Source organism: Hyla sarda, chromosome 6 (genome assembly GCF_029499605.1).
Source record: "Hyla sarda isolate aHylSar1 chromosome 6, aHylSar1.hap1, whole genome shotgun sequence".
Classification (NCBI taxonomy): domain Eukaryota; kingdom Metazoa; phylum Chordata; class Amphibia; order Anura; family Hylidae; genus Hyla; species Hyla sarda.
In genome coordinates this window covers 31,565,367-31,588,408 of record NC_079194.1, presented here as the reverse complement: position 1 = coordinate 31,588,408, position 23,042 = coordinate 31,565,367, and the positions used below count along the sequence as shown (strand labels likewise).

Sequence of the window (23,042 nt, the reverse complement as noted above, 5' to 3'; positions counted from 1 at the left end):
TCCTGTACTTATTAGCTGCTGAATACTACAGAGGAAATTCTTTTCTTTTTGGAATGCTCTCTGATGACATCACGAGCACAGTTTTCTCTGCTGACGTTATTATAATAATAATAACACTTTATTTATTGTTGTCCTTAGTGGGATTTGAACCCAGTGCTAACCACTGAGCCACCATGCTGCCCTTAGCATACATCTGCTATGCATCGTTGCTAAAATGGACAGAGATGTCAGCAGAGAGCACTGTGCTCGTGATGTCATCAGTGTTCCAAAAAGAAAGGAATTCCTCTGTAGCATTCAGCAGCTAATAAGTACTGGAAGGATTAAGATTTTTTAATAGAAGTAATTTACAAATATGTTTAACTTTCTGCCACCAGTTGATTTAAAAGAAAAAAGGTTTTCACCGGAGTACCCCTTTAAGTCGCTACCAAATTTACAGAGCTGGGCATGTTAAGCAAAAAAGGATGCAGCCTCATGTAAGGTGGACTCCCCCCAATGATTTCATATTAAAATGGTACCCCGGTGGATATATATATTTTTTTTAATCAACTGATACCAGAAAGTTAAACAGATTTGTAAATTACTTCTATTAAAAAAATCTTAATCCTTCCAGTACTTTAAAGTGGCTGTATACTACAGAGGAAATTATTTTCTTTTTTTATTTATTTTCTGTCACGATCACAGTGCTCTCTGCTGACACCTCTGTCCATGTCAGGAACTGCCCAGAGCAGGACAAAATCCCCATAGCAAACATATGCTGCTCTGGACAGTTCCTAATATAGACAGAGTTGTCAGCAGAGAGCACTGTGGTCAGACATAAAGGAAATCCCAAAAGAAAAAAGATTTTCCTCTGTAGTATACAGCCGCTAATAAGTACTGGAAGGATTAAGATTTTTTAATAGAATTAATTTACAAATCTGTTTATCTTTCTGGCATCAGTTGAGTTAAAAAAAAAAAAGTTTTACACTGGAGTACCCCTTTAAGGTCCCATCCCCCTTAGAACGTACTGTTAACCATTCACTACCAGAGGCTCATGATTAACTTTCCATCTGAAATAGAGTTAAATAATGGGCAGATCCCTTGTTTTTTTCATTTAGTAAACCATGATTTTAGAAATATCCATACTGATATGAATAAAATTGTACGTGCAAATACAGAGAACTGTCAATAATACTGATTTTATAAAATAAAAAAAAGCGCTGCTGATTTTCACAGAAGTGAAGAGATACAATCGCACAATGTAGATTACAATTACGACGTACACAGGCCCAAAATATGCTCGCAAGAATTAAAAATGTGCACCAAGAACAGAAGCATCGGGCCCAGGTATAGGGTTAAGGCAAATGTACACATAGTTAAATTTTTTATTTTTACAAAATACTTTCAGCTTCTTTATTTTCAGGGAGAATAGAAAAGAATGAAGCAACATGAAGGCCAACGACAACCTAACCGGTAAAACAGCGGCACAAATGTATGGGTGACATGGAAACAGAGCCGTGAGTGCACGAACAGTTTTGATTCTATAATATAATATCAATTCCAAGATACTACGTCAATAGAAATCGGTGAGACAATGGTTTAGTTCATTTACAAATGTCGCAAGAAAGTCTTTATACAGAAAACAATATTCAAAGGCGTTCTATAGAATCGTTTTTATTGATGGCCTATCCTTAGGATAAACCAGTGTTTCCCAACCACGGAGCCTCCAACTGTTGCCAAACTGCACCTCCCAGCATGCCCGGACAGTTTTTCCGCTTAAAAATATAAAAGCGAGCGCTCCATAGCGTAAAACCGACTGGGTAGGTGTTGGTAGAAGGAGTCTTTTTAAAGCCTCTTATCCCAGGTGGTTGTGTGAGCTCACACACAATGGACAGCATGTAAGGATTGTTAAAGCCCGGTCTGCAGCCTCCCAACCAAGTGGATAGCGACAAATGGACTTCAAAGGTGCAGTGGGTCTTTTGCGGCGCTGACTCGGAACAGGTACATCAGGTGAGTATAAAAGATTTATTAAAATGCAACGCGTTTCACCGCACATGGGCGGCTTCATCAGTATGCCTGATGAAGCCGCCCATGTGCGGTGAAACGCGTTGCATTTTAATAAACCTTTCAAAGACCCACCGCACCTTTGAAGTCCATTTGTCGCAGTCTTTCCCTTAAGACTGGCATATAAAATGTTGGTGTTTAGTGGATACAGGAGGGGTCAGATTGAAGTAAAATGCTTTAAAGGGGTACTCCGGTGGAAAAAATATTATTTTTTTAAACCAACCAGTGCCAGGAATGAAAACAGATTTGTAATATTACTTTTATTTAAAAATCTTAATCCTTCCTGTACTTATCAGCTTCTGTATGCTGCAGAGGAAGTTGTGTAGTTCTTTCCAGCCTGACCACAGTGCTCCCTGCTGACACCTCTGTCCATGTCAGGAACTGTCCAGACTAGAAGCAAATCCCCATAGCAAATCTCTGCTGCTCTGGACAGTTCCTGACATGGACAGAGGTGTCAGCAGAGAGCACTGTGGTCAGGCAGAACTTCCTGTGGAACTTCCTGTGGAGCATACAGCAGCTGATAAGTACTGGAAAGGTTAAGATTTTTAAATAGAAGTAATTTACAAATCTGTTTAACTTTCTGGCACCAGTTGATTTAAAAAAAATTGAAACATGTAATTGGGACATAAATTGTGAATAATGGCTCCATAGAAAATCACATTTGGGAACAAAATGAGTTTAAAATGTTACTTTGTGAGAGGTTGGATATATGTTTTCTTCAGTATTCATGTAATTTTAGGTAAGCGCTGTAAGAAACAGTCTATTATGCTTCACAACAGTGGTCATTTTAGAAGGATACATAGTTATTGTCCAGTCGCGCTTACTGTTTAAAATAAAACCTTTCGGCAAAACTATTCTGCTAAGGTGCTTTCTTTTGTTTGTTACATCCTACACACAATCGGCATTGGGATCATTAGAATTCTGAGGAGCCAAGCTTCGTCACTACTAAACCTGCATTGATCTAATTTAATTGCATCTTTGTTATTATTATTGTCCTTATAGGATATATCATTGATTGGATCTAACTGCCTATCTGTAAAGAACCTCATAAGAAATAGACACTAGTGGCAATAGGTTGGCACCACAAGGGTTGTCTTCTGCTGGACCTTTGGAGTAGGGATCGACCGATGTCGATCTTTTAGGGCCGATACCGATAATCTGTGGCCTTTCAGGCCGATTGACGATAACTTATACCGATATTCCGGTATAAGTTATCGGCTATTTCTCCACACCCCCCGGCCCCGAAGAAGCCGCTGCAGATCATTGATTTAAAGCGGGCGCTTTAAATCAATGAACTGCAGCGGCTTATGCTGGGCCAGAGACCGCCGCCGCCACCCGCTTCTCTCCCCCTGCCTGTCCGGGGGTCCTCCCAACCACCGCCGCTGACCCCAACCGCACCGCACGCCGCTGCCCCATTGCCTCCCCCATCCCCGGTTTTATAATTACCTGTTCCCGGGGTCCGGGGCCCGCACTACTTCTGGCTCCCGTCCTGCGCTGTCACTGTGCGCACTGAAGACGTCACTCGTCATTGCGCTGCGTAGCGCACAGCGTAACGCAGGACGCAGCAGGAGCAAGAAATAGCGTGGGCCCCAGACCCCGGGAACAGGTAATTATAAAACCGGGGATTGGGGAGGCAATGGGGCAGCGGCGGTGGTGGGGGCGGTGTGGGACATTATCGGATTATCGGCAAGGTAATTGCCGATACCGATAACGTCCAAAATCGTGAATATCGGCCGATAATATCGGCCAAACCGATAATCGGTCGATCCATACTATATTCGTCATATTTTCGCTAAATTCGCATATTCGGAACATTTGCGTATTTTCGCACATGCGAATACTCGCATACGCAAAAATTTGCATGTGCGAAAATTTACATGTGCGAAAATTATCATATAAAAACATTTGCATATGCGCAAAGTTACATGTGCGAAAATTAGCATATACAAAAATTTGCATATGTGAAAATTTGCATATACGGAAATTTGCATATGCAAATTTTTGCATATGCGAAAATTCGCACGCCAGTCTCACACAATAACATTAGAGCCTTCTTTACACCACACAAGCTGAAAGCAGAGAGGGATGATCACTGTGATGTGTACTGTGAAAAAATAAAACACGAATATTCGTAATTGCGAATATATAGTGCTATATTCACGAATATTCGCGAATTCGCGAATAAGCGATATTCGAGAATATAATTTGCATTGCGTATATTCGGTTATATCACAGCAACTAAAACAAAGAATGGCAAACTGGTTTCGGGTCCGCTTGGGCCCTTAGTCATGACTAAGAACCTCAGCGTATCCGAAACATCCTCTTGTTTAAGGGGCACATACATTTAAATTCGAGTCACCTGTGAAAAAACAGCCAAATGCGTGGGAAGCAGAAAATAATCAAATTTAGCAGGAAATTAAAACCCTAACGTAGTGTGATTTTGGGAACCAGACAATATAATTAAATCTGGGCCAATATGTATCCGTATCTGGTTTTAGGTTGTAAAAAGGAAATGAAGTGATACATTCCCTTTAAAAAACTGAATATTTTATTATTTTTTTTATTGTAAATGATATCTCTATTTTAGTCAGCAAATGGATATCAGGAGCAGGTTCCTTGCTCCTAGGCTCCATTCATTAATAGAGTCTGCGTGATTAATAGACCAAATAATTGTCCACCGTCATGACTTATTAGTGACTGCCGCTCCAGGGTTTAATAATTACACATAATTAGACCTGCCAGCCCGCTATTCAGCAATATGATAAAGGAGGAAGGGGGCGACTCCACGCATTAACCCCTCCATCTTCCTAATGGCGATAATTAGTTTCTTACAAGAGGGCAATTAAGCCATCAATTTAGTCGGTGACACGCCCTTACTCCCACCTTGAAAATTAGAAACCGCTCAGGTGCGTATACACCCCCACCCCCGGACTCTCCACTATATCACCCATTTGGTTTATTTCTGTATGTACAGTATATATATATATATTACATATGTACAATGGATTGATCACGTAAGTCGTCGATTTATTGGTAGGAAAAGACAAATCTCGACTAGTATTTTGTTACTAGTCTTATGTCTTGTAGGCATTGACACTAACTTACAACATCCCCGGATTTTAAAGATTTAAAACTATATATTATATAGACTTGATGTTCAATCTATTAAAATCTATCAAATATAAATGTATCATAAAATATACCTCTAATTCAGAATTCAAATTTAAGAATTTGGTTACCGATTCTTCCACCCATTTCTGTTGATTTAGATTAGGACTCCAGTATCTATATTGGCATTTCCCAACCAGGGTGCCTCCGGCTGTTACAAAACTACAACTCCAAACATGCCTGGACAGCCAACGTCAAATCCTCTATTTACAGTATCATCCTCCAGCACATAGGAGAGGAAAAAAAACTCTATGGAGGAAACCTTTAAGGGGTATTCCAGGATTTTTTTTTTTTTATTTGACTCTGCTACAGGGGCTGTAAAGTTAGTGTAGTTCATAATATAGTGTCTGTACCTGTGTGTGACGGTTTTCTCACAATTCTTCTGTGATTTTAACCCCACTATTTATTTTTAACAGCATACAAAATGACTGTTGTCTCAGATTTTTACCAGCTTGCACTGCGGCCGAGATCTGACTCACTAGTCAGATGATGACAGAGAGCCTGTCTGCTTCAATGGGTGGAGCCATCGCTTGGTGGGAGTGAGATCAATCTGCAACTAATGCAACAGCTGTAGGCACCCAAATTGAAAACCACATGTCTTTTGTTTCAATGGGTGGGGTGGCTGATGTGGTGGAGGGAGGAAAATGGAATTGTGGGATTTGTAGTCAAAAAAGTCAAACAGGAAATACAAGTTCACAAAAAGCTAGCCACAGTGTTATGGTAATCTCACAGCATAGCCATTTAGCCCCGAGGCAAGTGCAGATACTTCCTATGCATGTCCATTACTGTCTGCCAGGCACATACTAAAATCACCTTATGATGGAGAACCCCTTTAAGGGCAGTGTTTCCTAACCAGTGTGCTTTCAGCTGTTGCAAAACTACAATTCCCAGCATGCTAGGATTTGTAGTTTTGCAACAACTTAAGGTACCCTGGTTGGGAAATGCTGCCCTAGAGGTTTCCTCTTGGGGTTTTTTTTTTTCCTCTACCAAGTGCTGGAGGATGACAACATGCTAGAAGGATCCTCAGCAAGCCGCAACACCCATCACAACCACTGGGTGGTCACATACAGACACCTATAGCATTAAAGGGGTACTCCAGTGGGAAACATTTTTTTTTTTAATGAACTGGTGCCAGAAAGTTAAACAGATTTGTAGATGACTTCTTTTAAAAAATCTTAATCCTTCCAGTACATATTAGCAGCTGTATACTACAGAGGTAATTCTTTTCTTTTTGGATTTCTTTTCTATCTGTCCACAGAGACCCCCCACAATCTAACATCTTATCCCCTATCCTTTGGATAGGGAATAAGATGTTTTCAGCAGAACACCCCTTTAAGAAGCTCCCGGAATAACTTAAACAATGGACACCGGCTACACCGTCTGTGCAACTAACATCCATGGAACCTACGCAAATTTCCCAACTCATCTACTTTAGACTGTTTTTGGCTTTATAACCACCTCAGGCTGTAGTGGGCCAGGAAGCCATTAGTGGGAATTGGGATACCGCTTTAAGGAATCCAATTTCTCACAAAGCAAATACATAAATTTCTATCAAAACCCAAAACAGGATGCTAAGCACATCACAACCATTGGGTGGCCACATATAGACACATATAGCATAAACAACTCCCAACAGAATATCGCAAAATAATGTTGTTTTTTCCAAAGCTGGTAATTTTACACCACTTATTTTTGAATATGTCGAGCCAAAAGTAAAGGTAAGGAAGGACACATGGTTACCTTGAGTATAACTGTAAAACGTATGGTAAGTAATCTGCTTATATGTAGTTTTTGCCTGTATTTTGCTCTACTTTTTTCTACAATATAGATGATGACAATCACTATTGTTTTTTGATCCACCCCGCACCAGTGTTATTGACTTGACTTCTAAATATGCTTCCTCTCAACGTCAGACTGTCATGGATATGGTAGGTCTCCCAGGCACTACAGTAGGCTGCCAAAAACATTTAATCACAAAGCACACAAGAAAGGAAAAAAAACGGACAAAGAAAGGGTAGAAAAAAAAAGTAGACACCGTAGACCAGTAGGAAACATTAAGAAAGTAAGCAAATCCAGTAAATGAGCAACAGATTGTTGAAAGATGAGCGAGGAACCCGGTGCGGAAGGCAAGTAGAGTTGTAATTCACACATCACTGTCTGTCTTAATGATATGAAAAAGCGTGACGTTGAAGAGCACCTGGTGTCCATTGTTCCAGGCATAAAGGGCACGGTCCCGAGCATTGTAATCCAGCATTGATATGTGAAAGTACTGATTGTGGAAGGGGATGTCCATGTACTCATATGAAGAGGACTTGGTCGAATATGAGTAGTAGACCTTGGCACCAGTGAGATGGTTGTTGGTGACATACAACGTGCCACAAATCATGAAGGACTCTCCGGCACTCCTTTTGGGGTATCCCGTACTCCAGCTCTTAACAACTTCTAGTGTATCTTGCCGAAGCTGGCTTATAACAATATTCCCGGCATTCTGGTTGGTAGCGTAAACAGCCCACAGGCCAAACTCATCCGCCATCAAGTCTATATCGGAATAGCCACCCCAGGTGTAAGGGTAGACATTGTTGAAACCGGCATTGTCCAAGCTCCGCTGGGCCAGGATTTTTCCTGTGTTGAAGCTGTACTTGATGACAATGTTGCTCTGATACTTGTTGAAGAAAAGTGAACCATTGTAAACCAGGTGACTTGTGCCAGCCCATTTAACTGGTAAGGTGTAAGTCCTGGATTCAGCCCCTGTGATAAAATCTGCCAGTGACTTGTACTCCCGAACTATTTTGCTTGTTGTGAATCCTTCCATATACCACACCTGTCAAGAAAACAGATACATTTTTGATTACTTGATATCTCAATATATACTTTTATCTATTCCAGTTTTTCACATTTTAGTGACATTAAAGGGGTACTTCGCCCCTAGACATCTTATCCCTTAAGGGATAAGATGTCTCATCGCGGGGGTCCCACCGCTGGGGAACCATGCGATCTCCCTGCTGCACCCAGTGTTTGTTTAAAGAGTCGGGTGCAGCGATGGAGACTCATGACGTCGCTGCCGCACCCCGCTCGTGACGTCAAGGCCATGCCCCCTCAATGCACGTCTATGGGAAGGGGCGTGATGGCCGTCACGCCCCCTCCCATAGACTTGCATTGAGGGGGCATGGATGTCACGTTACAAGCGGAGTGTAACCATGATGTCAATGGCCTCCGTCCTGCATTGCATCGCCAGCCATCCAGCATGGAGCAAAGTTAGCTCCATGTACCGGATGTCAGGGGTGCCGCAGCCGAGATCGGGTTGCCTTTCAATAGGGTATAAGATGTCTGGGGGCGGAGTAACCCTTTAAGATGAGCAGAAAAAACTTGATTAATGGGAATTTGTTATCACTTTCATGCTGCCTGAATCACAAGTAAAAATGAGCAAAAGTTAACAGTAAGGCCACCTGAAGCCAAAACTAACAGATTGGCCATCGATCGGATTAGCCTTCAAACAATTGTATCACTTTCAAAATGCTTTGGTTACCCAGGAAAGTCCAGGATGACAGTCTGAGGTCTTTCAGGACTGTATCCATCTATTTCGGGCCATTGGAAGACTTTGAAAGTGGCATTAATCAATCAATGATTGATCCGTTAGTTTCATTTCAGATGGTCTTACTGTGGTTTCGCTCATCTCTAACCATGAGCCATTGGGGTGGTCCCTGGTGGCTTCTGCTTGCCTCACTGTCCTTGATCAATAGATTTCACCCTATATCCAAACAACGAGAGATTTCTCAAAAAAGACTGGTGGGGCAAGGAGATACGATGGGGGATTGCCCTGATGACTCATGGTTTGGACAACTTGAAAGTGATGACTGGTTCTCTTTAAAGGTTATGCAGTAAGATGACAAAGAATATGACAAAGAACTAGTTATGTATTGTTTTCTTCCAAATTCTGTCCAGCCACCTGTGCTGCTGCCTAATTTACTTCTTCGAGGCAGGACATAGTCTATCATTGTGCTCCGAAAGGCAGGACTTATACAGTTAGGACCGCCCCTTGTCTCCGACTCCCAGTAATTGACACATATCAGCAATCATGTGATCACGAGGGGATGGCAATCTTATTCTGTAAATAAACTTTTTTTTGAAAATTAAACATGTCTAGATGCCTTTTGTCTATTATCCACTTCAGTGACCCCATAATTTGAAATTCCAGACTTTGTATGTAAGACAGGTGTTGGAGTACATAAGTAAGGGATCATTATCACAACACTAAGGTCCTATTCACATCACTTATGGTCTCATCAGGGAGAATATGTCCCAATACCATAATAATTAAGGGTAGGGTCACACGTACCGACAATGACTGACTATAGAATATACCTCCTGCTGTAACTGTGTTGTCTGCTCGTAGCAGCAATTCGCCACTACCCTGCTCCTTAAGCTAGGCTGAAAGCAGCCATGATGTCTGAGTGCACTGTGCATGCGTGCGCTATTTGCAGGTCCCTGTATGTCTGCTCGTAGTGGTGGATTGCTGCTATGAGCAGACAATACAGGCACAGCAAGAGGCACACTATAGGGTCGGTCATCGGCAAGTCCTTTACTTATGACGCTACCCTTAAAGAGCATTCCAAAGTTAAAATCACGGTATAGTTATAGCATTAATAGGTCAAACACAGTCTATTTGTGACTATTTGTGATGTTTAGTCTGCTCTACTGGTATATCTTTAATTTGAGAGATAGAGAAGCAATCACACTTTTCTTGCCCTCAAATATAATGTATATTGGTAAAGTAGATTAAATATAGTTCCCAATAGTCTGTCTGGTCTATTCAAACCTAAGGTTATGCCAAATGCATTGCACAACAGACGTTTAAAGGGGTTATTGGGGTTTAACAAAAAGTATGCCCTCTCCACAGGATAGGACATAGGTGTCTTATGTGTAACCCTACCCTTAAAGGTGTTCCCTATACCTGTGATGGAGACCATACATATTAAGTGAACAGGGCCTTAAAGTGTCCCTGTGGTTTTAACAAGTCAACAGTTTTGATTAGTCGGAGTCTCAGTGCTAAGACCCTCACCAATCAGGAGAATGAATGGGAGTAAGCGCTCCCCAGCTCTCATCAATTTATATCCCGTGGCTCCATTATAAGTCTATTGGCCCACCTGAGAGAGATCACTGTGAGCCAGGAAGTGTAGTGTGCTACCACATGCTTCTCCCCACTCCGTCTCCTGACTGGTGGGAGTCTCAGCACTGAGCCCCCAAATGATCAAAACTTTCGACATGTCTCTGTTACATGTCTGAAGTTTTTTTAATCTTCCCATACAAATGAACGTTCGTGCGGCCTAATTATTACATTTTCTTTATGGTGAGGGGAATGGTACCTACAAAGACTTCTCTGGCGGCCGCTAATCTCACCCAGAACAATAGGGTCAGGGCGGAAAAAATCCAACACGCCTAACTCTTCTATCCCCTGGAGGCAGTCATACAGTTAAGACAACCAAACTCGCCAGTCAACAGGTTCAGCCCACATAAGCCTAAGGTTTATGGGCACCACAAGATGTATAAGAGATCTAATATGTTCTCCATTATTCTCCATGTTTATGAACACTTCCAGTACTTACTCGGTTGTTTTTCTCAGATGCTACAGGATCTGTCATCCAGGCTCCAAACCGTGGCCCAGATGCCTTCACCGTAATCGGTCCTGTGATCTTCATGAGCTTTCCACATGCTAGAAGAAAAATACGATAGTTAAGAAAACAGGACATGCAACTGATTTGAAATTTCTTGGGAAAGTCATGTTCTCAACTTCAAGTCCCTGAGCTGCAATATTGTTCTTAAAGGAGCACTCCACTGCCCCAGCGTTCGGAAAATATTGTACTGAACGCTGGGTGCGGGCTGTGGGGGTCGTGACATCGAGGCCACGCCCCTTGTGATATCACACCATGGCCCTCAATGCAAGTCTATGGGAGGGAGTGTGGTGTGATGTCATGAGGGGCGGGCCTGTGATGTCACAACCCCCGCAGCCCGCATCCAGCGTTCGCAACAAAATGTTCCGGGCAGTGGAGTACTCTTTTAATATCCTTATTATTAACTAGGACTGCAAAAGGACATATCGGTTTGGTTTAAGAACAATTTACAGAATTTAGAATAAAAAAAATAAAATTGGAACCCTGCATCATTCTTATAATTAAATATATTTTGACAGTAGGGTGTTTTTAGTTTGGCTCATTCATGTTATGAAGCTCTTGTGTGAATATGACTTACAAAGTAACTACCTATAGGTGGTGGTAGAGAGACAGTCTTCTCCTTCTGAAGGAGAGCCAATCTGCCTACTTTCCCAGGGAGCATTGCCTGTAGGACTCCCAAAACCAAATAGTTCTCCGTAAGGAGAAACAGTTATTTCCAAGAGTTGCAAATTCCCATATAGATGAAATCACAATTTCACGCTCCTTAAAGGGGTACTCCGGTGGAAAACATTTTTTTTTAAATCAACTGGTGCCAAAAAGTTAAAGAGATTTGTAAATTACTTCTATTTAAAAATCTTAATTCTTCCAGTACTGATCAGCTGCTGTATGCTACAGGGGAAGTTCCAGTCTGACCACAGTGCTCCCTGCTGACACCTCTGTCCATGTCAGGAACTGTCCAGAGCAGAATTAAATCCCCATAGCAAACCTCTCCTGCTCTGGACAGTTCCTGACATGGACAGAGGTGTCAGTAGAGAGCACTGTGTTCAGAAAGAAAAGAACTACACAACTTCCCCTGGAGCATACAGCAGCTCATAATTACTGGAACGATTAATATTTTTAACCCCTTAAGGATGGGTTTTTTCGTTTTTGCTTTTTTTTTTTCTCATTGCCTTCTAAAAATCATAACACTTTCAATTTTGCACCTACAGACCAATACGAGGGCTTATTTTTTACGCCACCATTTGTACCTTATAATGACATCAATCATTTCACCACAAAATATACTGCGAAACCATAAAAAATATTTTTTCACTATAAATAAAGACTGACTGCAGCTTGCATTCTCTCTGATTTCCAGGTTCCCATATTGGAGATCACAGGGGACACCAGTGGTCAGACCCCCATAATCATATGCTTTCCCCCTGTGGAGAGGGACAAAGTTATTTTTCACTGGAAAACCCATTTAAAGGAAAACTGTCAGCCTGTTCACCCACACTAAACCCAATACACTCAGTTATAGTGTGGGAGAACAGGAGTCCAACAAGGGGTCACTTACTTAAATACATCCAGTAGGTCGTGAGATATGCCCCCCAATACAATTCAGTGAATGGCACGCAGAGGGTGGAGCTTTATTCGATGGCTCAGTACGGGAGTTGTTACCCAATACCCTTGCTGTCCTGTCAGGCAGCCTCCCTGCAGTGTTCCCTGGGCCCCCTGCATCTGTGTTACGCCGAGCGCTCCGGGTCCCCGCTCCTCCCCGGAGCGCTCGCTTCACTCTCCCCGCGGCAGCGCTCCGGTCACCTCCTCTGACCCGGGGCGCTGCGATTCCGCTGCCAGCCGGGATGCGATTCGCGATGCGGGTAGCGCCCGCTCGCGATGCGCACCCCGGCTCCCCTACCTGACTCGCTCTCCGTCTGTTCTGTCCCGGCGCGCGCGGCCCCGCTCCCTAGGGCGCGCGCGCGCCGGGTCTCTGCGATTTAAAGGGCCACTGCGCCGCTGATTGGCGCAGTGGTTCCAATCAGTGTGTTCACCTGTGCACTTCCCTATATCACCTCACTTCCCCTGCACTCCCTTGCCGGATCTTGTTGCCTTAGTGCCTAGTGAAAGCGTTCCCTAGTCTGTTCCTAGTCCGTGTTCCTGACCTCCTGCCGTTGCCCCTGACTACGATCCTTGCCGCCTGCCCCCGACCTTCTGCTACGTCCGACCTTGCTTCTGCCTACTCCCTTGTACCGCGCCTATCTTCAGCATCTTCAGCAGCCAGAGAGGTGAGCCGTTGCTAGTGGATACGACCTGGTCACTACCGCCGCAGCAAGACCATCCCGCTTTGCGGCGGGCTCTGGTGAAAACCTGTAGTGGCTTAGAACCGGTCCACTAGCGCGGTCCTCGCCTTCCCTCTCTGGCACAGAGGATCCACTACCTGCCAGCCGGCATCGTGACAGTAGATCCGGCCATGGATCCCGCTGAAGTTCCTCTGTCAGTTATCGCTGACCTCACCACGGTGGCCGCCCAGCAAGCCCGACAGATCGCCCTTCTAACCCGTCAGCTGTCGGAAATGTCCACCATTTCGCACCAACTTCAGTCGCAACTTCTCCAGCAATCTTCTCCTCCGCCAGCTCCTGCACCTCCTCCGCAGCGAGTGGCCACTCCTAGTCTCCGCCTGTCCTTGCCGGACAAATTTAATGGGGACTCTAAGTATTGCCGTGGCTTTCTTTCGCAATGTTCCCAGCACTTGGAGATGATGTCGGACCAGTTTCCTACTGAAAGGTCTAAGGTGGCTTTCGTAGTCAGCCTTCTGTCTGGAAAAGCCCTGTCATGGGCCGCACCGCTCTGGGACCGCAATGACCCCGTCACTGCCTCTGTACACTCCTTCTTCTCGGAAATTCGAAGTGTCTTTGAGGAACCTGCCCGAGCTTCTTCAGCCGAGATTGCCCTGCTGAACCTGGCCCAGGGTGTTTCTTCCGTTGGCGAGTACGCCATTCAGTTCCGTGCTCTTGCTTACGAGTTGTCCTGGAATAGTGAGGTTCTCTGCGCGACCTTTAAAAAAGGCCTATCCAGCAACATTAAAGATGTTCTGGCCGCACGAGAGACTCCTGCTGACCTACATGAACTCATTCATCTAGCCACTCGCATTGACATGCGTTCCTCCGGATGGCGTCTGGAGCTCCGCCTGGATATGGACTTTGTTCGCACGAAGCGTTTTTTCTCTCCGGCTCCTCTCTCCTCTGGTCCTCTGCAATCTGTTCCTGTGCTTCCCGCCGCGGAGGCTATGCAAGTTGACCGGTCTTGCTTGACACCTCAAGAGAGGACACGACGCCGCATGGAGAATCTTTGCCTGTACTATGCCGGTACCGAACACTTCCTGAAGGATTGTCCTATCCGTCCTCCCCGCCTGGAAAGACGTACGCTGACTCCGCACAAAGGTGACACAGTTCTTGATGTCAACTCTGCTTCTCCACGCCTTACTGTGCCTGTGCGGATATCTGCCTCTACCTTCTCCTTCTCTACTATGCTCTTCTTGGATTCCGGATCTGCAGGAAAATTTTTTTTGGCCTCTCTCATCAACAGGTTCTACGTTCCTGTGACCAGTCTCGCCAGACCCCTCTACATCTATTGTTTTTACAATAAAAGATTGGACTGTCTCGTACGTTTCCACACAGAACCCCTCCTAATTTGCATCGGACCTCATCACGGAAAAAAATTGAGTTTTTTTTTCCTCAGGTTCTTTGGCCCCAAGAAGAGGGGGAGACCCAAGGGGGGGGGGTACTGTTACGCCGAGCGCTCCGGGTCCCCGCTCCTCCCCGGAGCGCTCGCTTCACTCTCCCCGCGGCAGCGCTCCGGTCACCTCCTCTGACCCGGGGCGCTGCGATTCCGCTGCCAGCCGGGATGCGATTCGCGATGCGGGTAGCGCCCGCTCGCGATGCGCACCCCGGCTCCCCTACCTGACTCGCTCTCCGTCTGTTCTGTCCCGGCGCGCGCGGCCCCGCTCCCTAGGGCGCGCGCGCGCCGGGTCTCTGCGATTTAAAGGGCCACTGCGCCGCTGATTGGCGCAGTGGTTCCAATCAGTGTGTTCACCTGTGCACTTCCCTATATCACCTCACTTCCCCTGCACTCCCTTGCCGGATCTTGTTGCCTTAGTGCCTAGTGAAAGCGTTCCCTAGTCTGTTCCTAGTCCGTGTTCCTGACCTCCTGCCGTTGCCCCTGACTACGATCCTTGCCGCCTGCCCCCGACCTTCTGCTACGTCCGACCTTGCTTCTGCCTACTCCCTTGTACCGCGCCTATCTTCAGCATCTTCAGCAGCCAGAGAGGTGAGCCGTTGCTAGTGGATACGACCTGGTCACTACCGCCGCAGCAAGACCATCCCGCTTTGCGGCGGGCTCTGGTGAAAACCTGTAGTGGCTTAGAACCGGTCCACTAGCGCGGTCCTCGCCTTCCCTCTCTGGCACAGAGGATCCACTACCTGCCAGCCGGCATCGTGACAATCTGTTCTACTCTAATTGTATATTATCCCCTATGTTATGTACAGTGGGGCAAAAAAGTATTTAGTTAGCCACCAAAAAGATGAGAGGCCTGTAAGTTTCATCATAGGTATAACCTCAACTATGAGAGACATAATGAAAAGAAAATCCATAAAATCACATTGTCTGATTTTTAAAGAATTTATTTGCAAATGATGGTGGGAAATAAGTATTTGGTCGATAACAAAAGTTAATCTAAATACTTTGTTATATACCCTTTGTTGGCAATGACAGAGGTCAAACGTTTTCTGTAAGTCTTCACAAGGTTTTCACACACTGTTGCTGGTATTATGGACCATTCCTCCATGCAGATCTCCTCTAGAGCAGTGATGTTTTGGGGCTGTCACTGGGCAACACGGACTTTCAACTCCCTCCAAAGGTTGGGGTTGAGATCTGGAGACTGGCTAGGCCACTCCAGGACCTTGAAATGCTTCTTACAAAGCCACTTCTTTGTTGCCTGGGGGGGGGGGGGGGGGGTGTTTGGGATCATTGTCATGCTGAAAGACCCAGCCATGTTTCATCTTCAATGCCCTTGCTGATGGAAGGAGGTTTTCACTCAAAATCTCAAGATACATGGCCCCATTCATTCTTTCCTTTATACGGAACAGTCATCCTGGTCCCTTAGCAGAGAAACAGCCCCAAAGCATGATGTTTCCACCCCCATGCTTCACAGTAGGTATGGTGTTCTTTGGATGCATCTCAGCATTCTTTCTCCTCCAAACACGACAAATTGATTTTTTACCAAAAAGGTCTACTTTGGTTTCATCTGACCATATGACATTCTTCCACTCCTCTTCTGGATCATCCAAATGCTCTCTAGCAAACTTCAGACTGGCCCAGTACTGGCTTAATTAAGCAGGGGGACACGTCTGGCACTGCATGATTTCAGTCCCTGGCGGTGTAGTGTGTTACTGATGGTAGCCTTTAGTACTTTGGTCCAAGCACTCTGCAGTTCATTCACTAGGTCCCCCCATGTGGTTCTGGGACTTTTGCCCACCGTTCTTGTGATCATTTTGACACCACGGGGTGAGAACTTGCATGGAGCCCCAGATCGAGGGAGATTATCAGTGGTCTTGTATGTCTTCCATTTTATAATAATTGCTCCCACAGTTGATTTCCTCACACCAAGCTGCTTGCCTATTGCAGATTCAGTCTTTCCAGCCTGGTGCAGGTCTTCCATTTCTTGGCCATAGTGGAGTTTGGAGTGGGACTGTTTGAGGTTGTGGACAGATGTCTTTTATACTGATAACAAGTTCAAACAGGACCCATTAACACAGGTAACGAGTGGAGGACAGAGAAGACTCTTAAAGAAGAAGTTACAGGTCTGTGACAGCCAGAAATCTTGCTTGTTTGTAGGTGACCAAATACTTTTTTTCCACCATAATGTGATTTTATGGATTTTTTTTCTCATTCTGTCTCTCATAGTTGAGGTATACCTATGATGAAAATGAAAGGCCTCTCTCATCTTTTTAACACCTTAACGACGAAGGACGTATATTTACGTCCTCCGCCGGCTCCCGTTATATGCCGCGGGGTCATGCGGTGTCCCCGCGTCATATCGGGTCGGTCCCGGCGGCTATCAACGGCCGGGACCCGCGGCTAATACAGGACATCACCGATCACGGTGATGCCCTGTATTAACCCTTTAGACGCGGCGATCAATGCTGACCGCCGTGTCTGAAGTGAAAGTATCCCGGCTGCTCAGTCGGGCTTTTTGGGACAGCCGCGGTGAAATCACGGCGTCCCGAACAGCTTACAGGACACTGGGAGGGCCCTTACCTGCCTCCTCGGTGTCCGATCGACGAATGACTGCTCCATGCCTGAGATCCAGGCAGGAGCAGTCAAGCACCGATAACACTGATCACAGGCGTTTTAATACAAGCCAGTGATCAGCATGAGAGATCAGTGTGTGCAGTGTTATAGGTCCCTATGGGAGCTATAACACTGCAAAAAAAGTAATCACCCCCTTTTCCCATAAAAAAAATAAAACAGTGTAAATAAAAATAAACATATGTGGTATCGTCGCGTGCGTAAATGTCCGAACTATAAAAATAAATTGTTAATTAAACCGCACGGTCAATGGTGTACACGTAAAAAAAATTCCAAAGTCCAAAAAAGCGTACTTTTGGTCACTTTTTATACCATTAAAAAATGAATAAAAAGTGATCAAAAAGTTTGATCAAAACAAAAATGGTACCGACAAAAACTTCAGATCACGGTGCAAAAAATTATCCCTCAAACCGCCCTGTATGTGGAAAAATAAAAAGTTATAGGGGTCAGAAGAGGACATTTTTAAACGTATACATTATCCTGCATGTACTTATGATTTTTTCCCGAAGTGCGACAAAATCAAACCTATATAAGTAGGGTATCATTTTAACCGTATGGACCTACAGAATAATTATAAGGTGTCATTTTTACCTAAATATGCACTGCGTAGAAACGGAAGCCCCCAAAAGTTACAAAATGGCGTTTTTTCTTAGATTTTGTCGCACAATTTTTTTCTCCGTTTCGCCGTTAATTTTTTGGTAAAATGAATAATGTCACTGCAAAGTTGAATTGGTGAGGCAAAAAAAATAAGCCATGATATGGATTTTTAGGTGGAAAATTGAAAGGGTTATGATTATTAAAAGGTAAGGAGGAAAAAACAAAAGTGCAAAACTGAAAAACCCTGAGTCCTTAAGGGGTTAAGTGGGAGAATTTGCACAATTGGTGGCTGACAAAAATTTTTTTTTGCCCCACTGTATATAAGAATGTTGTATCTTTAAGAAAGGTTGACATGTGATCACCAGTTGTCATGTGAGTTGTCATGTGATTGTTTCCCAGGAGGTATCAGTGACCAGGTGACTTAAGGGTAACCATTGGGACCCCACCAGAGTCTCCCCCACAAAAGCTCTGGGAGGAGTCTCTTTTCTCTCTTAGTTCCTGAGTCTTTGCTGAGGTGCAGTGGAGCCTAAGGCTATATTCACACTACGGAATTCTCGCGGAATTCCACGATCGGAACTCCGCAAGCGGAATTCGGCGGTGTGAACTTAACATTAGTGTGAATGGGTCTCCGCGAGACCCGTTCACACTGCGGAATTTCCGCGGCGGACAATTCCGCCGCTGAAATTGTTCCGTGCAAAGAAAGAACATGTTCATTCTTTGCGCAGATTCCGCGAGCACTGCAGAGCTGTCAATGGTGACGGCTCAGTGCCCCGTGGCCCTAGCGCCGAAGCCCTCCCGGCGGCGGCCGCCAGGCAGAGATTCCGTAGTGTGAACGAGGCCTAAGAAAGTGTCTGGAGTCATAGGAGGCCTCAAGTCAAGTCTGCAGCCACAAGCAACAAATCTACAAGTAAGCTAAAGTTACAGTTTGGTCTGTTTCCAGTCAAGTCAAGTCAGTCACTGTCATCTATTGTCCAGTCAACGTGGCTTGCACTAAATTGTCCAAAACCACTGCAAGTCCCTGCAAGCCCTTAAGGTCTCTGAAGTCACTGGTCACCTCCATGGGCCTGGCTAAACCGTATAGACTGTACCATCTGCCACTCTGTAAAGCTACTGTTGTCCATAACTTGGCGTCGGAGTCATTATTGCCCCCGTGCCTAGTCCAGGATCCAGCGGTATACCTTCGGGTGGTAGTGAGGATAAACCACGCCCTGGCATCACGAATACAAGGAGTTAATGCCATCTGCCCCTAGGGTAATTCCATCTGCCCTGCATCTCACACCCCATACCACATTTACAAGGGGCAGGGCTTCGTTACTCCACTTCACTAGAAGTCACAGACAATGAATATGTAAATTTAGCCAGCAAAGCCCCGCCCCCTGCACGCGATTCACTGAATTCAGCAGAGGATTTTCTGAGGGACATTTCTCAGGACCCACTGGACAAATTTAAGTAAGTGACCCCTGTTCACCCACAATTTAAGCCAGTATACTGGGTTTAATGTGGGTGAACACGATGACCATTTTCCTTTAAGAGATTTTTGATCCCATCTTTGCTTTTTAGTCCAATACAGTTCATCTGAATAACAAACCAACTTTGTAAATATCCCCACCCTACAATGTCTACAGCTCCTATACAGATCTCCATAGTAAGTAAACCTGGTGTAGTCTGTTCCTGTAGCCATATTGCCTTCTGTCTGCTACATCTTGCTTACATACCAGATGTTATCCATTAGGCTACAGCTCATGTTTAGGTAAAACAGAATATAATTTTCCTTCTTTCTTTGGGAGAAATAATTTACATAATGTTTCCCTCTCAGCGACCATTGCCTGTAAGACTCCTAACACCACCTGGATCTCCTCAATGAGAACCAATAGCCCCTAGAGATAGATTCTACATAAAAGTCATCTTTGAACATTGTCAAGTACTTAGTTTTTATGCCTTTTTTATTTAATTTTTTTTGTTTATTGAAAACACCATTTGGGGGGAGATTTATCAAAACCCGTCCAGAGGAAAAGTTGCCCAGTTGCCCATAGCAACCAATAAGATCACTCCTTTCATTTTTGAACAGGGCTGTGAAAAATGAAAGTAGTGATCTGATTGGTTGCTATGGGCAACTGGGCAACTTTTCCTCTGGACAGGTTTTGATAACTCTCCCCCCCCCCCCATGTGTTATTTATATGCTGTTTCCATGGTTTTGCTCTGTGGCATTTTTATGGTGGTTTTTGTTTTCTCTGGATTTTACGCTCAGAGCACGCCGCAATGATAAAAAAAACTAAACGAATGCAGTCACCGGTGCACTTTGTGAATAAGAATTCCGAAATTTGCATTCGCCAGCATTGACACTAGCGGTAAAATACCTCATCGACAAAGATGTCCCGCTCGAGCGGGGGCCTCACAGTTCTCTATCCTTACATGACTGCTTCAAAACCATCACCACAGGCAGCGAGTCAAACAAGGCATTGCTTATTGTTTGTCCTTTTCCCCACAGGCCACCGGTAATAGAGAATAATTTGTGTAAAATAATACTGATTATCCTGGCGGCTGCTTTCGTTTATAGCACAGAGACTCCCCACAATGCTCTGCGAACACGGAGGCTTTAGAGCACAGCGGCCAAAGACTTTAATGATTAAATTGCAGCTTTTCATGACTATATTTTGGACCTAATCAGACCGGAGTTCCTAGTAGAGTGACACCCCTGCCCCCGGCCCTTCTGTAAAGTGCTTATCCTACCTTTAGTAATAACAGCGGATATTTAGAAAATATGTGTCATTCAAGCAATCTCCGAGAACCATTAAACACTTAATCTCCCGCTGTGTACAGAAATTAAGCAGGCATGTCTATTTTATTACAGCGGGGTTCCTGTTTTCTTCGGAGGCTTTAGCATATGTGCCAAAGTTTTAATGCGATTTCATAGGAGGGCAATCATCGCTGTTCGACAGATAAAATAAATGAACTGTTCAGTCGTGTTTTTACTTTACCTTTTCCCGATGCTTAATGTAAAACGAGTTCAATAACTTGATGGTTGGAGACAGAACATGTTGCTGGGAATAAAGCCACTAAATGTTTGTTTTCTAGGGTTGTTATGATGCTAAATGTTATTTTTCTTCCAGGAAAAACAACCTCCGCTGCATGGTTCTGAGGCAACAGCAAAGGTAGTCAAAGCCGCAACCCCCGATTCAGTGCTAAAGCCCCACGTCCTCATTCAATGCTAAAGCCACACCCCCCATTTAATGTTAAAGGGGTACTCTGCCCCTAGACATCTTATCCCCTCTCCAAAGGATAGGGGTTAAAATGTCTAAACTGATCTCCCGGTTGCATTCATTTAGAGCGTTGGGTGCAGTGCCGGAAGCTTGTGAAATCACCTCACCCCCCTGCTCGTGACGTCATTGCCACGCCCATTCAATGCAAGTCTATGGGAAGGGGCATGACCCCCCCCAAATAGACTTGCATTGAGGAGGCATGGCCGTGTCGTCATGAGCAGCGCGTGACCGTGACATCACGAGCCTCCGCCCTGCATTGCCAGTCATACAGTGCAGAGTGAAGTTCGCTCCATGCACCGGATGTCTGAGGTGCCACAGCCGAGATTCTTTGCATAGGGGATAAGATGTCTAGGGGAGGAGTACCCCTTTAAAGGCATACCCACTCATTAAATGCTTAAGCCCTACACCCTAATTCAATGATAAAGGCATTCCCCCATATTCAATGCAAAAGCCACACCCCTCATTCAATGTTAAAGGCATACCCACTCATTAAATGCTAAAGCCCCACGCCCTCATTCAATTCTAAAGCCACATCCCCTTATTCACTTTTAAAGCCACACCCCCATATTCAATTCTAAAGCCACACCCCCTCATTCACTGTTAAAGCCACACACCCTCATTCACTGTTAAAGCCACACCCCCATATTCAATTCTAAAGCCGCACCCCATCATTTAATGCAGTACTAGATTGTATCTACAGCTGTGCTAATAATCATTGGAACATTCAATGTTTTCGTGCACCAGTTTTTAAGAAGTGAATTCTGTATTGTTACCTCTTTGTTTCTTTGTTTTACCTGTAGAATACTATAGGAGAGTCTAATGGTCCTTTTACACAGGCGGATTTACTGTCTGTAATGATTCAGAAAATCGGTCAGCGTTCGGTTACTATTATATTTACGCTCCAGTGATCTTGAGGATTTTGTACAAATCATTTGTGCATTACACTTTACGTTATTGTTGGCAGCACGTAACCTGTTCACGTGTGTGCTGCCAAGGAGTAACCCTTTAATGCCAACATAAAGGATGGCAATCAATAACAGACAAGCATTTTTTCATGGTCCTATTTGTTGTGGTCACTGGTCTTGTTTACACTGTACAATAATAATGAAGGAATGTATGTATGAATAATTCTTTAATTATTGTAAATTGGGTAAAATTTAGAGATACAACTCTTGTGAAATTAGATTTTTGTGAGGATTTACCCATATCAGCATTTGAATTTATTTTGTATTTGCACCTGATTCATGTTTGTGCAGGAGCAGGGGCTCCTGTCAAAATACAGGAGACCCTGTTCCTGTACACTTAGTGAAGAGGTGTACACTGTATACTTTTCTGCTTAGTTAACCTTTAGTGGGCATGGTTCAGAGTGCTCCAACATACTAATTGTTCAATGAATGGTAAAGTCACTATTTTCACCAATATGGTCCCTTAAATGGGCACTGTCAGATATAAAACTTTTTATATGTTGTACATCTTGGGAAAACAATAGTTTTTCTAATATACTTCTATAAAACATTTTCTTAAAGAAAACTGCCTCTGAAAATCCCACCACTAGGGGTCCCCATACCTCCTTGGACACTGACACTGACACAGCATGCAGCAACACTGCTATAATACAGAGTTTTACCAAACATGTGCCCCCAGTTGTTGCAAATCTAGAACTCCAAGTATGCCTGGACAGTCAATGGATGTCTGGACATGCTGGAAATTGTAGTTTTGCAAAAGCTGTAGGCACACAACTGAAGTCAACACTGCTGCAAAAAAGAGTTATCCAAACACTGTACCTCCAACTTTTCCAAAACTACAACTGCCAGCATTATAGGACTGCCTACGGATGACACACATGAATGACATAGGAAGATGTAAGTTATACACTCACCATATTGTCTTTGGTGGTAGAGTACAGTCAATCTACAATAATCAGTGTGTGTGTGTGTGTGTGTCTACAGCATAAAATCAGAGA

The 23,042-nt window shown here is 44.4% G+C and overlaps 1 protein-coding gene across 2 annotated transcripts in view; it reads right to left on the bottom strand.

Moving 5' to 3' along the window:
* Positions 1-1,075: 1,075 nt before the first annotated feature.
* Positions 1,076-23,042, bottom strand: part of OLFM3 (olfactomedin 3) — a 245,936-nt gene continuing 223,969 nt past the window's right edge. For both annotated transcript variants that reach the window (XM_056523435.1, XM_056523434.1), the window contains exons 5-6: positions 10,812-10,918; positions 1,076-8,029 (exon numbers count right to left, since the gene is read on the bottom strand). In XM_056523435.1, coding sequence (XP_056379410.1) covers positions 7,352-8,029; positions 10,812-10,918 — 785 coding nt within the window. In that variant the 3' untranslated portion in view covers positions 1,076-7,351. The remainder of the gene's footprint in view (positions 8,030-10,811; positions 10,919-23,042) is intronic.